Genomic DNA, 16,516 nt, shown 5'->3' with positions numbered 1-16,516 from the left:
GACAGCAGTGTCACTAAACCTGATCTATTTCAAGGGATTGGACAGAAAAAGTTCTAAAATCCATTAGAAATCTCAGAATTACACACAAACAATTTGTATTAGCCTCTGTCTTTGATGTACAACAATACACAAGACCCTGAATTTAGCCCAGTCCCTTCTTCCGGGAAAAGAGTTAATAATAACAGCATATAACTGGATATAACAACAGGATATAACTGGATCCTTCAAGCGATGAGCGTTCACACAAATCATTAACACCTCCAGGTACTTACAGTAGCTTCTGTGTTCTTAATCCGTTACCCTATGTTCACTCTAGGTGACGAAGAGACAGATGGCTAGTCATTATCTTACGACGTGACACAGAGCTGTGATTTCAGCCACAGTGAAGAGAGACTTAACAATAAAAAAAAGTGCTGGCTGATGCCTTATGTAAGTATTTGTAGTGAATATCTACTACAATTTCTCTTAAGAAATTACAATTCTGGACAGCACACGCCGCCAAATAAACAAAAGTAGCAGATGCTACATGTCCACAATTTATGCTAGCGACTTGTCACTTGCAGGTATGAACATAGAGTCCAGTATTTCAGTCCCTAGTCTTGCAACTGCATACTCCTCATATTCATTTCAACACAGTTACTTAACAGTATTCTTGAAGATAAATAACCGAACAATAAGGTTGGTCTTTAGCGGTTTAGCCGACATGGTAAATTAGTGTAGTGGGTGTTACCTTTTCAGCCTGGCTGAGCTCATCCTTGTTGAGGAGGTCTTCCCTGTGTTTGGAATCTGGGTCAATTCCCTCCTGCTCTAGATACTGCGCGTTCATATTTAGCAGCCATGCAGCAGTGCGGTCCAGAGCGCTGGGATTCACTGGAGATGGGGCCTGTTAAAATTTCAGATAAAAGACACCCAATACACACAGTTAGATGGGGCAGGACAATTCATTCAAACAGTGAAACATTTCTTACAAAGGTTTTTCAGTGGGGAATGTTATTACACTACCAGGTTTCTACTCTCCAGTATTAATATGCTTTGTGGTCATTTCTCTCACAGGGCTCACGCAAGGCGAACTATCTCTACAAGGTAAACTACAACTTATCATCCTAATTGCATTGTCTCTGGGCTGTTTGTTTGATTAACATTTTGTTTGTTTGCTCATTTTAACAATTGGGCTCCGTTTGAGCCTTCACTTTTAAAAAGTCATTAGATGTTGTCTTAAAAGTTTTCAAGGTGACAAGAGCACTCGGCTGGCTGGGGGGATGCTTGATCAATCTTTAATGAAGAGTCATTCTGTCAGAATTGAGACGAAGAGTTCGGCCGATCTTTGCAGTCGTTTAATCAACCGTGCTCTGTTTCTCTGCACAGGCTATTAAATCAGCCTGTCTGCTTCATTCCCAGCCGCTCATCCAGCTGTGGGTTAAATGCCACACTTTTACCTTGACTAAAGAGTTTAACTTGTGTGATTACACCAATAAGGAAGAATATCCCATCATGCCCCAGGTAAAAGCTGGTAAAAACTCAAATTACAGATATTTATATTATTAATGGTGTCATTTAATCCAGATCCCAAGATGTGAGCATATGAAATCCAATAGTGAGGTGGAAATACACACAAATACATGTGTGTCAATGCAAAGGTTTTATTTAAGTAATTAAATAAAACCTCAGGTAATGAAGTTATATAAAAATGTATGTTATCTTGAGCTTATATTATCTATATCTCAAAGAATCATTAGCTGAGACCATATGCTTTGCAAATATTAGATAGAATGATAGTTAATTGTAGCACCACATTGCATATGTAAATATTTGTGTAGCACTGTTCAACTGTTTTTGTGTAGTACAGGAATGAGGCTGGTTGCATTTACCTGTTTGTGCATTGTGCGTTGTTTGTTCTCGGGACTGTCTCCTTTAGAGGACGAAGACTGTTGCCTCAGCCTGGCTCCGTTGCTGGGCCAATCAGGAGACGACGATGACATCATGCTTCCACTTGAGGGCCGTGGATATGGTGCAGTGTTGAGCATGCTGGGAGGAGTGCGTCCTCGAGTGACTGTGGGTGGAGGAGGCTGGTCAATCCGCCTCTGTGGACCAGAGCTGTTCTGTCTTGGGATGTTAGATTGGTGTTGAGTTTCGTTGAGGGACATCTGTCTTCGTGTAAACTCACCAGAACGTCTCGCAAAGTCATCACTGTTACTTGCTCCTGCTCCTCCACTTCCAGACCCTGTACCCATGCTGGCTTGTGTGATGAATGTGGGCTTGATCCCTAGTGTGGCCACGTCCTCAGGATTGCCCTGGGAGCCGGTGGAGCTTTGGCATTCTGAACCTGAATCAGCTGTGCCACGTGGAGACACTGGCATAGCAGCTGCCATCTGGTACACAGGATTCTGGAAGCAGAGCGGTGCTAGCAGCTGTGGCCGGCCTGGTGCAGTCTCTATGCCTGGTGTAGTGGGTGTTTGTGCACTTTTCCTCAGGGTAGGGCCTCCAGCTGTGCCACCTTTCAGAGTACGGACAGCCCATGCACCGGTGCCCTGGGTGTCATTGGTAGGGTCACTGGACACTGTATTGGCGCTGCTCTCAACACTTCTGCTGTCCTGTAAGTCCACCATGGACAGGCTCTTGCTGCCATTGGAGATCTGCATATCTGGCTCATTGGCCTCTGAATAGCTGGAGCTGCGAGCTGGAGATGCCTGGATTCCAGAGGCCCTGGTCACAAAGAACAGGTCCTTGTTCTCCGGAGTTGGAGAGGGCAGACGGGTGAAATCCACCAACCTACAAATGAATAAAGTTACAGTCGTGCTTGACTGAATTCATTACCATAGCTGATATATTTGCTAATGAGAATACCCTAACACTGTAGATGAGTGTTACCATTCTCTGTCCTGGAGGACACCTTCCCTGCACATTTTTGAGTTTTCCCACTCACACCGATTCAAAAAGGGACTTATTAGTTAGATCGGGATCATTGGTGCAGGGAAAACAACAAACTTTGCAGGGTAGGGGTACTTCAGAACTGGGATTGAGAACAGTACTGTAAATCCAGATAGGCACCTACTGCATATGCATTAGTATCAACAAAATACAGCATTAGAATTCTATAAGTATGCAATAAAAGTTCATCAAACCCCAAACTCCCATGTATACACAAGTCTATCGGAATTATTTTCAGTTTATCATCTAACAGGGTGCTACATGTATATCTAATTCCTCTAGACCACCAACAGCGTTGGTGGAAATGTGAAAATGTGCTTACTAATCACTTTACAAAACAATGCACCATCAGCAGCTTTAATGAAGCCCTGTAATATTTTGAAAGAGCTCTGCTTTGGGGCTGCAGAGATAATAAAGATCTTTTATAGCATCAAATAAAGTTATAATGAAATAATTAAAGCTTTAATTCTGTAGTTCCACTTCACACTGAGTGTGGCTTAATTTCCATAAAGAGGCTTTCAAAAATGTAATTTCCTTTCTTTTACACTCTAGTAGTACACAATTCATCTACATCCTATAAGATCTTTATTTTAAAAAAACCCAACATTATATATATATATATATATACATGAAAACAAAAGGTCAATTTAGTCCCTGTGACATTTCCTCCATCTCGTATTGACACTCTCACTCTAACTCTCATTGAGGATCACAGTGTCACAGCGTAAAGGTTTAAAATTGCATTTAGATCTGAACAGACAACGTGTGTCCATGTGGATATGAACAGTACATTTGTTGCTAGTGAACAGAACATGAATGTTACAGATCCTCTTACCCGCCGAGCTCCGAGTCCATGACTAACTTGTGTAGACCGGTTGAGACGCTGCAGCCGGGCATGCTGGGAGAACCCACACGCTCTGTAGGGGAGGACATTGGCACTCCGGTGGGATTAGTCAGGGCCACATTTACATCCCTCAGGATCCGTACCAAAGGCCCCAGTTTAGTCGCCGTGCTCTTGAAACACAAAAAGTAGTGCCGTTAAACATAGCTTGCTCACAACTGATAAAACAACAGGCTAAAGTACAACACGATTAACTAGAACGTACATTTCCTGAAGAAAATGTGAATGGTGCTTGCACGTGGCAAGTTCCCCTCATCGTGCTGAGTGTTTTGATATGTCATATGTCCATGTTGTGCTAACTTTTTTGATTTTGCATATTTTGGGGGCGGGGCTGCATCACAACCGAAAGGCCGGTCAGTACATCAATTTAAAAGTTTGTTCAGAGTATCACCCTAAAGGAGCTGGCCGAGTTTGGTGTAGATGGTTCGAAAGCTTGCCAAGTTATAAACCTTCCAAAGTTTATAATGGGAGTTTATGGGGGGAAAAAAGGCCAATTTGAGACCCGGTACCGGAAGTACCGGTACTTGGATCGCTTATAAAAGTAATAGCACACCTCTCCTCAATGAGCCGGTCGATTTGACACCTCATTCATGGATCTAGGACAAAAGCTGCGGGACAAGTTACACGCCGGAGTTTTGTCCGGAAGAGTATTGCAAGCACCATTAATTAAGATGAAGTGTTTTAATAAACTTCTTTATGTGGTGTGATATGCATTTAACCCCTAGAATATTAATGAAAAGCTTTGTTTCTCTGTTCTTTTTAATTATTGGACGGTGTTAAGATAAACAGCCTCTTGCTTGTAAGTCTTAACTTAAGAAGAGTCTCAATAATAGGAAAAAATACACACCTGGTCGAGCTGAGCGACAGCTTCAGATAGTAACGAGTGGAGAGTGGAGAGCTCTCTGCCCAGGTCAATGTAGCCCTCAAAGCCTGCTGTGTTGGAGATGGTCTCTGGGTTGGAGATCTCCAGCAGGAAGCGCTGCATGTTGGTCCACTCATGCTCCAGGAATTGGTTCATGAAGGACATGTACTCCTCCTTACTGCCAAACCTGACACAACACACCACAAACAACACATGCTGAGAATCCCTCTGTTCTGCCCAGCTTCACGTGTCCTCGCTCTAACAGACCTGATGCAGCTCAGCAGCTTTTAATCAATAATTAGGAAAAATGTCCGAATAATGATCAATTCTAGCAGCATGTCGCTAAACAGGCTGGCTAGCATACGCTGCCATCATCGCATAATTATCTGTAGCATTAGAAGTGAGAGTGACACATTTGCAAGGCATCAATCGCGAATAAACGACGGATTTTGGCTTGAATTCAGACGGCGTGTTTTTGCAAACAGACTGTCCACTGGACTAAGTGTCTGCAAATCTGTACTAATAAAAATATGCAAAAGCGTTGGACAGATTCTTAGACTGAGGAGAACTGTGAGTTTTTCTTGTTTGTTCAGGGCTTCACTGACTGATGCCTAAAAATCTGAAGTTATTATTGGAGCCAAACTACTGAGCTCCTGTGACAGTGGGATTTGTAAATGTAAAAAATTTTAAATCACTATAAAAAAAGTTCATATTTTTTCTCGCCCACAAAAAAAAAAGCACAAAATGAAGAGAATTCTCAATCACAAAGAAGCTACTGAGTGGATTTGGTGCAAAACACATTCACACACTGGTATAAAAAATGTCTGAATTCATGGAAAATGAATTGCTGACATGTAGAATATTTTCTCACAAAGAATTTTGTTTCTTGGATATTATTCTAGACAAACACGTCAATAACTACAAAGACAAGGATTTGAAGCTGTGAGTCACAAAAACAAATCCCACACCTATAGAGTACACAAATAATATACATAAACCACACACATAATATGTAAATACCACTATAAGGTCACGGATGTGGGAGATTTAAAAGATATGAAAATAATAAAATATAATCTAATAAAATAAAGATGGATGTTGCTCAGCTTTCATTTCCATTTGTTTCCATAAATCAATAGACTGATGAAGTCCTTAGTGTGCTGAATGATGCGTGTTAAAGCAGGTGAACTGTAAACCTGTCGACCTCCCATGCTCTGGCACTCACTTGGTGAAGTTGGCGAGGTTCTGCGTGACCTTGGCGATGAGGGTGAGCGTACGCGCTGTGCGGTCGTCAGGAAATTCCTGCATGAGGTCGAAGAGCGACGGGGACATGATAGCAGGACACAGGAAGCGCAGGAAGAGAGAGGCACTGATCAGCCGCTCACTGATGTCCGGCCGGCCGCGGTTACTGCACTCCTGCCTCCAGGATGCAAATACCTCCTTCAGCTCACGTGGGAACACACTGTAGTGATGAGAAGAGGGTCAGGATTTCACAATGTTGTACTAAACCTATTGTACTGGAATTAAAATAAATTACTCTAATTTTATGTTACAAAATAATGGACCCCAGTTTTACATCCAAAATGAAAGACATCAATCTTAAACCGAAATGTAACAAGCTGACATCAGTATGTCATGGCGCTCTGTGATGCATCGTAAGCAGCGGTTTTAAAAGATAGGAAGGCTGAAGCATGTGTTAGACTTTACTCTTCCCATTTGGTAAATGTTATATGATAGGGGAGAGCCAGCTAGGGGCTAGGCATTGGCGGGTGACCAAATTGGGAAGAAAATAAAAAATAAGCACTATGTGCAGCAATCCCCCAACAGACTAAATATCTTGTTGCAATAAATTCCTTTTTTCTTTATTGGGTCCAAACTTTAGCATTGAACTATATGAAATTATACTGGAATTGGACTGTATAGGAAAAAAAGAAACAAGGAAAAGGGATCACACTGTAATCAGCCAAATATAGGTAATAAAACCAATAATAAGAAACATGTACAATGTAAAAAAAAAAAAAAACAATAAAAAAACATTTTATCTCTCAGGCTGTAATGAATTATGTTGGCTTTGTAGAAGAACATTCTGATTTCCTATTTAAGCTTAGACAAAAATTTATCAAGAGTAACTCCTCCTAGGGCTTTCGAGCCACATGCACCAAATTCGGATATGTTGTAGACCCTGGTCTGAAGTTTGTTGCTATTACTTTTCTAAGCGATCCGAGTACCGGTACTTCCGGTACCGGGTCTCAAAATGGCCTTTTTTCCCATAGACTCCCATTATAAACTCTGGAGGTTTATAATTCGGCAAGCTTTTGAACTATCTACACCAAACTCGGCCAGCTCCTTTAGGGTGATACTCGAACAAAGTTTTAAATTGGTGTACCGACTGGCCTTCCAGTTGTCCCACAGCCCCACCCCCAAAATATGCAAAAAAACTTTTTACAACATGGACATGTGACATATCAAAACACTCAGAACAATGAGGGGAACTTCCTCACGGGTATACTAATGATGTCACGTGACGTCACGTGAAAACAAAAAACATTAGCACAACATGGACATGTGGCATATCAAAACACTCAGCCCAAGGAGGGGAATTGCATCACAGGTTTTCAGATGACGTCACATGCTCGTCTCCACTTGCCTCCAAATGTTTTTGCACCCTAGCGCTCCACTAGATTTCACAAGTTTTATGTCCACTTGCCTCCAAAAGTAACACTGACCCTTATGTCCACTTGCCTCCAAAAAGCACCCGCCTTTGCGAATACTTGCCTCGTCAAAGCCAACATCAAAGTTTGTTGCGAAGAACTTTATAAATCTAGTTACTACTGGATCAGGATGACCGTGTGTATTTAATGTAGTTCACGAGACACTCAAAGTGTCTAAACACACAATGTCCTGTGACTGAGGTATTTAATCAGACCTAATCTTCTCTCTAGTGCAGTTTGGAATAAAGTTTAATAAAAAAAGAAAGAAAAAAATCAAAGCCTATAAGAAAGAGTTGTGTCCCAGTTAGAAATTGATCAGTTATCTGAGACAGAACTAGGACTCGAATTAAGATTCCCCTCAAAGGCAGAGGAAATTGAACTAGCGCGAGCTGTGAAACGCAGGACCAATTTCTTTACTCAGCATGATTTCTGCTATAACTGGGATTACAGTCGTTTCCCACACAGTCTGACGGAAGAGGTTTGGATCTTGCAGGAGTCTGTACACTGTGGGTGTTGCTGGGAATGCTAAGCAAGCGTTTTAATTCAGACACACTCAGACACACCCATCTGCAACCAATAAAACAATGCTTTGTAAAACACTTTACTGTATGACCCATGCTGCTATGACCAACATCCATTAAAACATATTTTATCCTTGAAGACCTTTGAAGCTCTCACTTCTGTATAAGTCAGTGTGGTCCTTCTGCTTTAGTATATTTTGTGCTTTAGTGGCCGGGCGTATGGATGAAGTTGTTCGGGTTAGGAACACGGTTTGAGAAGCAGGTGGTGACCAACTGTATATGAAAATAACAGCAGACCTTACGGCAGTTACTACTTACTTAAGTTTATTGCTCTTTCTGTCTCTGAAGGATTTTTATGTTATCTGAGGTTAACTAGTTGATGTTGGTATTTGGTTTCTATGGATGCTTTCACACCTATTAGTCAGTTTGACGAGTCGATTCAGAGTGAAAGCGAAACATTTAGTTGTTCGCTTGACATTTACTGTAGTTTAAGGTGTTGGACTCCAGATCAGAAGGATGTGAGTTCAAATCCCAAGTCTACATATCTAAATATCTACAACGTATCACATTCCTGTGGTAAATTATTTGCTAGGAGGCTCAAATTATCAGCTCATATCTACAACAAATAAATAAATAAAATATAGAATGTTTGGGTCACTTCCTGTATTTAGATCGATTCAGAGTCGAATCGTTTTCTCATTGCGATCAATCCACTCAGAGATATCCTCGCTCAGCTTTTGGTCTGATTTAGTTCGATTGCTATTGTCTTACATACATAACTAACCACACAAAGGGTAAATCTGCCCCAGGATTGGACTGAAACTGAATAAACACTGCCTCATGAAGCAAGTCTAACTGAATTTTCTTATATGAATCATCTTACAAACATGAATCATTTACATGCATGGCTCGGTTTTAATTTGTAAAAATATACGTTTCATTTTTAGGTTTAGGTTTGAATTTGAGCTTTCCTTGATTCAAACTTTTTTATTTAGTTAGTTTACTCTCTCCTTTCTTTTTCCCTCTGAAGAAAATTAGCAAAAACCCATCCTACATTTTCAATATTACTGCTAAAAATATCATAACTAAACCATTACTTTCATTCTCTTTATCCTCTTCGTCCTCCAAGGTCATTAGATCATTTCTGGAATCAGTTCCTTATTGCACCACAAAAGGTCACATTTATACTAAGTTTTTAATAGGAAAAGTAAAGTGAAGAGACAGTTCCTCACTGGCAAACACTGAACATGTTTTGCCTTGACCTCTGAAGGTTACATTTGCATTTTTAATTTTGCTGCTTCAACATTTTTTAATTCCCTTACACACAGAAGGTGTGGTTAGACAGTGACACAAGTTCAATTAGCTGCTTATTTACAAATGTCATGTCCCTAATACTGGATCAGAGGGACAGCTTTCATTACACCACTCTGTATTCTGCTGTGTGGTTAAGGTGTAGAGGCAGAAGTGCAGAGCGTTACCAGTAGGAGTTGATGATCTTGCAGAAAGCGAGCTCACAGCACATCTTCAGATTGCCCTGGTGCTCGGCCAGGTCACTGGTGGAACACTTCGATGGATCCACTTCGCAGTTTTCATCTGATTCGTACAGTGCTTTGATGAACTCACCTGACACACACACACACACACACAATCTCATGTCATGATTTAAAAATATAGAACCAATAGAATTCTCTCACTCACTCTCTCATTTTCTACCGCTTATCCGAACTACCTCGGGCCACGGGGAGCCTGTGCCTATCTCAGGCATCATCGGGCATCAAGGCAGGATACACCCTGGACGGAGTGCCAACCCATCGCAGGGCACACACACACTCTCATTCACTCACACAATCACACACTACAGACAATTTTCCAGAGATGCCAATCAACCTACCATGCATGTCTTTGGACCGGGGGAGGAAACCGGAGTATCCGGAGGAAACCCCCGAGGCACGGGGAGAACAAACTCCACACTCACAAGGCGGAGGCGGGAATCGAACCCCCAACCCTGGAGGTGTGAGGCGAACGTGCTAACCACTAAGCCCACCCAATAGAATTCTTGTTAATGAAATTTAAACATTCTTGCATCCATTTTGACTAAACATTTCAGTGTCCAGTGGTTCAGATATTAAAATGTTTTCAAAAAACTAAACATTTATACTTAAAAAAATATTCATTGTTCACAAATTCACATTAACTGTTCAGATAGGTAACTGAACAAAATGTGTTTTTAGTATAAAATCTCTCTGAACAAACATGGTAAAATAAATGTGAGTCCATAGACCCAGAATCTTCCCAGCAGATTTTAAATATTTACTCTTATATTCTCTTAGATTTTTAATATATATACTCTTTTAATCTAGTGGATAGCAAAGTAAACTCTGTCGTGCTGCTACTGTGTGTGTGTGTGTGTGTGTGTGTGTGTGTGTGTGTGTGTGTGTGTGTGTGTGTGTGTGTGTGTGTGTGAGTGAGAGGACTTTTATCTGCAAACTGTCTGGATGTTATCTTGAAAGCAAATCTAAAAACATAACGGAGAGACTGAAACAGATTAAAATGTAAATATTTAATTAGATTTAAATTTTTTATCCTACGCAATAGATTTGGTTTCAGATTTCAGACTGCTATTTTTTTCAAACAAGAAATTTTCATTTCAGATGCTGTGATAGAAATTCTAAATAATGTCAAATTTCAAATTCAGATTAATACATTTAAAAATGTCATAATTTCATGATTATCGCTAATCTGTGTACCATTTGCTCAATCCAAATCCATTTAGAAACCCTGAGATTCTTACATTTATCTCATTTATTATTTCATATTAAATAGATTAAATGGATGAGACACAGATTTGAAGTTCTTACAAAATACTTTCTTTTCTCTTCCATCGGAAAAAAAAAAAACAGTTGAAATAAGAAAGTGTCTCTTTTTTGTATTTGACTGTATTTTTTAAAAACTGAATTTGACGTGCAACCTGAATACGTAAACTAAATTTGTGAACGCTGAAAATGCAATGAGAATATTCGATTTTTGTAAAATGTCAATTGTCAAAACTTTGAATTTCAAAGTGGTTCATTCAAAACAAATAGATGTGTAAAGAACAGATGTGTAGTTTTCCAACTGATATATTCCAGTGCTGTGAAATCCATTTTCATGACTAAAAATTCAATTAAAAATCCTCTTTTAAAAACAAACTAAAAGTTTTTCCATGTCTTCGAGGATGTCACGAGAGTAAAAAAGCTGCCTGAACAGAATAAAAAACTCCAAGTCCATAAAAGAGAAAGGATCAAAGCTCAGAACTCTTCTCTCTTTGACCATCCCGCCATTGACCAGTGAGCCTTCAGTGACTTACCGATCTCTTAAATAATTTAATAATTCTCTGAACAGGGGCACTTACAAATAAAACCACAGAAACAAATGAATTATTGATTTTTATGTACTCTAGATTGTAGAAATGTACCAGTAGAGCAACAGCTTTAAGACTTTGGATTGAAGGTCACAGTGAACATGTTGGTTCTTTTGAACAGAATATGGTTTCATCATTAAACCTTTAAAGAATAGAAAAGACTTTTCATAGAAAATGCTCCCTTCTTACCTAAAGCGTCCTGTAGGTACTTCTGACCCACCAGTTTGAGATATTCTTCGATGGCTTTGGTGGCCAGAGTGTTCTCCCGAAAGATCAGGTGCTCGTTGTCGCCACAGCGATCTACCTCTGACATCATCAGATCGGTCAGGAAGTCCTGCGTCGTACACAAAGAACAATAACTTTTACAACAATTCACGTAACAACACAATTATTATAACATTTTAAAAATGTACAATTTAATGCATTCATATATATTTACCCTTTCTTCCCTCTTGCATCTGTAGAGGTTTTTATTTCATACTTTGAAATTTTATTTTCAAAGTATGAAACATACTTTTTGAAATTTATTGAAATTTTATTCTTAGTATGTTTTCTTTATTTTATAGTCTTATATAATTAATTCTTAATCATTTTGTTCTTATTGGATATATTTTTTGACGCAGACAACTGAAAAAATCACTAAGAGTTTTATTGTGTATGGCTGTATGTAAAAAATGAAATTAAAAGTTTGAATGACATTTTTTTTTGACATTTTATTTTAAAAGCTAATTATGTGCTTACACATTTAATTAAATGAGCAGCACCTTTGAGTTAGCTGGCCAGTGGTGAAGCAGTGTTTTAGAATGTATACAGAATTATTCAATACAGCAACTCCACCGACTTCTATTTATAACTAGATTTGTAAAGATCGTCGCGACAAACTTTGATGTTGGCTTTGACGAGGCAAGTATTCGCAAAGGCAGGTGCTTTTTGGAGGCGAGTGGACATAAGGGTCAGTGTTACTTTTGGAGGCAAGTGGACAGAAAGATAGGGTGCCAAAACATTTGTAGGCATGTGGAGACGAGCATGTGACGTCATTCGAATACTCCTGAAGAAGTTCCCCTCATTGGGCTGAGTGTTTTGATATGTCACATGTTCATGTTGTGCTAATTTTTGATTTTCACGTGACATCAGGTGATGTCACGTGACGTCATCAGAATGCACCTGAGGAAGTTCCCCTCATTGTTCTGAGTGTTTTGATATGTCACCTGTCCATGTTGTAAAAAGTTTTTTGATTTTGCATATTTTGGGGGTGGGGCTGCGGCACAACCGGAAGGCCATTCGGTACATCAATTTAAAACTTTGTTCAGAGTATCACCCTAAAGGAGCTGGCCGAGTTTGGTGTAGATAGTTCGAAAGCTTGCCGAGTTATAAACCTCCAAAATTTATAATGGGAGTCTATGGGAAAAAAGGCCACTTTGAGATCCGATCGCTTAGAAAAGTAACAGCAACAAACTTCAGACCAGGATCTACAACATATCCGAATTTGGTGCATGTGGCTCGAAAGCCCTAGGAGGAGTTACTCTTGATAAATATTTGTCTAAGCTTAAATAGGAAAACAGAATGTTGGCTTCTACAAAGCCACCATGATAAATGACAATTTCCACTACATCAGTTACAAATCACACATCCTTTAGAGCAGAACTGTCTGGCCAGAAGGTGGCGATTCATTCTCTATATCGTCAGCTCTTACAGTAGTTTCAGCTCTGAGGCAAATCTCAGGTTTACACAAATGCACTTGTTCTAATGGCTTACGTTTCTTTACGAACCACTTACAGGGAACAGGTATGGTGGACACTCCAGATAAACAGATTAATAAAATGTGAAATGGCTGATATAGAGATAATGTTTCATTTTTGAAGGAGTCTCCAGTGTCAGTGCTTTATAACATCCAGAGGTAAAGCTGAATGCTGAAATATTCAGTCACAGGAAATTCATCCAGATGGAGAGCTTTGCAGTTTATTGGTAACATGCTAGGTGTTAAGTGACGTGACATACGGCTAAGTACGGTGACCCATACTCAGAATTTGTTCTCTGCGTTTAACCCATCCAAAGTGCACACACACACCGTGAACACACACCCGGAGCAGTGGGCAGCCATTTATGCTGCGGTGCCCGGGGAGCAGTTGGGGGTTCGGTGCCTTGCTCAAGGGCACCTCAGTCGTGGCCGGCCCGAGACTCGAACCCACAACCTTAGGGTTAGGAGTCAGACTCTCTAACCATTAGGCCACCCCCCCAAAAAAAAAGAGAGGCCTGTGAAGAAATGACGGTTGTCCGTTCATATGTTTTACCAGTTTTACCAGTACACTGGTGTCAAATCAGTCTGCTGGCTGAATGGAAATTGACTTATTGGACATTTTCAGTAACATAATTTACTTTGAAGATATATTGTTTTTATGAATATATTGCTCCTAATATTCTAGAAAAAAACAGAAATACTCATGAAACACTTCTTAAAGAGCATGGCCACAAAAAAAAAACTGGTGCAAATTCCATTTTGTGGACTTTGGTTAAAATAAAATAAAAAAACTGCAATCAAACTGCAATCATTTTTGGGGTATAAGACAAATCAAAACTATTCAGGATGTGCAGTTATAGGAAAATCATCAGTGCTTTAGTACTGATAGCTAATTTATTGTTGACTACATCATTATGTTGGCTTTGTAGAAGCCAACATTCTGTTTTCCTATTTAAGCTTAGACAAAAATTTATCAAGAGTAACTCCTCCTAGGGCTTTCGAGCCACATGCACCAAATTCGGATATGTTGTAGACCCTGGTACTTCCAGTACTGGGTCTCAAAGTGGCCTTTTTTCCCATAGACTCCCATTATAAACTTTGGAGGTTTATAACTCTGCAAAACTCGGCCAGCTCCTTTAGGGTGATACTCTGAACAAAGTTTTAAATTGGTGTACCGACTGGCCTTCCGGTTGTGCCGCAGCCCCGCCCCCAATATATGCAAAATCAAAAAACTTTTTACAACATGGACATGTGACATATCAAAACACTCAGAACAATGAGGGGAACTTCCTCACGGGTATTCTGATGACGTCACATGACGTCACGTGATGTCACGTGAAAATAGATAATTTGCACAACATGAACAAGCTTTCTGTTTACTTGCTTCCAAAAGTAACACTGACCCTTATGTCCACTCGCCTCCAAAAAGCACCGGCCTTTGCGAATACTTGCATCGTCAAAACCAACATCAAAGTTTGTCGCGACGAACTTTACAAATCTAGTTTCTTATTACAGTTTTAAAAACCATACAACAACATTATATAACAAACAATATATTTCTACTTGTCATATCTGTTAATATAACACTTTCAGACGGCCATGACAAAACTTTGACTTCTTTCTTTTATAGCGTTTAGACCATTTTTCTTAATTACTGGAAAAAAAAACACATTTTCTTTTCTCTCTTTTTTTCTTTACAACTTCTTGAAAATTTTGTACAACAGATGTTCCCGTCTTCTCTCAGGAACCATGGGGTGTGAAAACTTTTACACACAAGCGTAACATAATGAACTCTTCCGGACGAGCGCTTCGAAAATTGATTCTGAACAAGCTAATGGTTATCTAATCTTCGTTAATACAATGATGGTATAACGTAGTGGAAAGTACAATAACGTCATGTCATGCGCTCTGTGATCAGTCAGCAGCTTTCTCTATTCGGGTACTGGACAGACTTTTGCTGGAAGATGATGTACTGCAATTTTAATACCCAGTCTGATCAGATACTTCTCTCATCCTTTACTCTTTGTATTCTATTGACTGTTTCATGATGTGAAAAGGAATGAATGATTTATATGGTGTCAGCATGGCGTAAAAAATAAAGTGAATTGTGTTTGAACAGAAATTGATGAAATCAATTAAGCAATTAAAGATATCCACTCAGTGGTAATCTACTGACTGTACACTACTTTATTATACTTTAAGAGACAAATAAATATAATATCCATTGACAATCAGAGGAATCGCGCTTCCTGAGATCAGATATGTCTATACTTCAGTCATAAGAAAGCACCAGGGATTCAACATGGCCACCGAGGTGAACTCAGCTCTGGCCACCTGGAGGTTCTGACCCAAAGCCCTGAATTTAATCTGCTAAGCTCTCAGCTTCATCCCATGCTCCCAGACTCTACTCAAAATCTGCAGCATTCAGAGGATTGAGCACACTGAGGAAGAAAAGCTACAGCAAAGAAGAAGCATCAACACACAGGGTGAGCACAGGAGGGTGGGTTTTATTGGATGAAAGAGCAGAGTGGAAGAGAGAAGCCTGGATGACTCAGGAAAGCAGAGTGGGGTGTGTCAAATAATTGAATCATAGATCCAGATGAACTTGTGTTTAAGTAGGAAAAAGAATCGTTCTGGATGTGCTGTTAATGCAAAGAGATGAACGAAATAAAGAATCTAGTGAGATCCATTGCATGGAAATATATGACTATTATAGGTCTTTGAAATGGAAACACCCAGCTGTAAAACATCTGGCACCATAATTATGTGCCAAGGGACAAACAAAAAGACCAAAAACAGCAAATAGAGAAACAGCAATCGATAAGTCAAACTATCTACCAAATTCCTGTCCTCCAAAAGTCTTTTTATTGTGTTTTTATTGCGTAGTCAAAGGTTTGTCTGGAATTTGTCTGTTGTGTTTCATGTCATCAAGACTATAGGGTCTACACTACAATGATAACAGGTAATGACAAAATAAGTGTCAAGAAGTTGTTAAAGTGCCTGTTTGTGTGTGTGTGTTGTTGTGTGTGTGTGTGTGTGTGTGTGTGTGTGTGTGTGCGCGTGTGGATTGAGTGTCTGCTGAAAAAAGAGCCCCAGGCTCTTGACTAATGACCCCAGCCTCCCAAACTGCCCAGCAGAAAAATTACTTTACACACCCACACACACACACACACACACACACACACACATAGGGTTGCATATGCGTACCCATACACCATCACTCTTGTGCGAATCCCAGTGAGACCCCTTGGGCAGTAGCTGCATGAATAAGAACTCATTAGTAGGGGGGCAGAGGCTCTGAATCCCCACCTCAGTCGCACTGTGCACACACTCCATCAGACCTCCACAGGGATCTGATTCGGTGACCAGCCCTGCTCCAGTTATGATCAATACTCACTCCAAAAACACAATAGTTCTTTAATCCTGTGTCAGAGTTGCTGCTGTTGTAATTGGTT

The 16,516-nt window shown here is 39.9% G+C and overlaps 1 protein-coding gene across 4 annotated transcripts in view; it reads right to left on the bottom strand.

The window, feature by feature from the left end:
* Positions 1 to 16,516, bottom strand: part of dab2ipa (DAB2 interacting protein a) — an 89,315-nt gene that overhangs the window by 6,821 nt on the left and 65,978 nt on the right. For all 4 annotated transcript variants that reach the window (XM_060881867.1, XM_060881870.1, XM_060881869.1 and 1 more), the window contains 7 exons: positions 11,513 to 11,657; positions 9,402 to 9,546; positions 5,917 to 6,153; positions 4,677 to 4,878; positions 3,764 to 3,942; positions 1,869 to 2,769; positions 731 to 883 (listed from right to left, as the gene is read on the bottom strand). In XM_060881867.1, the coding sequence (XP_060737850.1) occupies positions 731 to 883; positions 1,869 to 2,769; positions 3,764 to 3,942; positions 4,677 to 4,878; positions 5,917 to 6,153; positions 9,402 to 9,546; positions 11,513 to 11,657 (1,962 nt within the window). The remainder of the gene's footprint in view (positions 1 to 730; positions 884 to 1,868; positions 2,770 to 3,763; positions 3,943 to 4,676; positions 4,879 to 5,916; positions 6,154 to 9,401; positions 9,547 to 11,512; positions 11,658 to 16,516) is intronic.

Source organism: Tachysurus vachellii, chromosome 11 (assembly GCF_030014155.1).
Source record: "Tachysurus vachellii isolate PV-2020 chromosome 11, HZAU_Pvac_v1, whole genome shotgun sequence".
In the NCBI taxonomy this organism is placed as follows: domain Eukaryota; kingdom Metazoa; phylum Chordata; class Actinopteri; order Siluriformes; family Bagridae; genus Tachysurus; species Tachysurus vachellii.
This window is presented reverse-complemented; position numbering and strand designations above follow the sequence as displayed.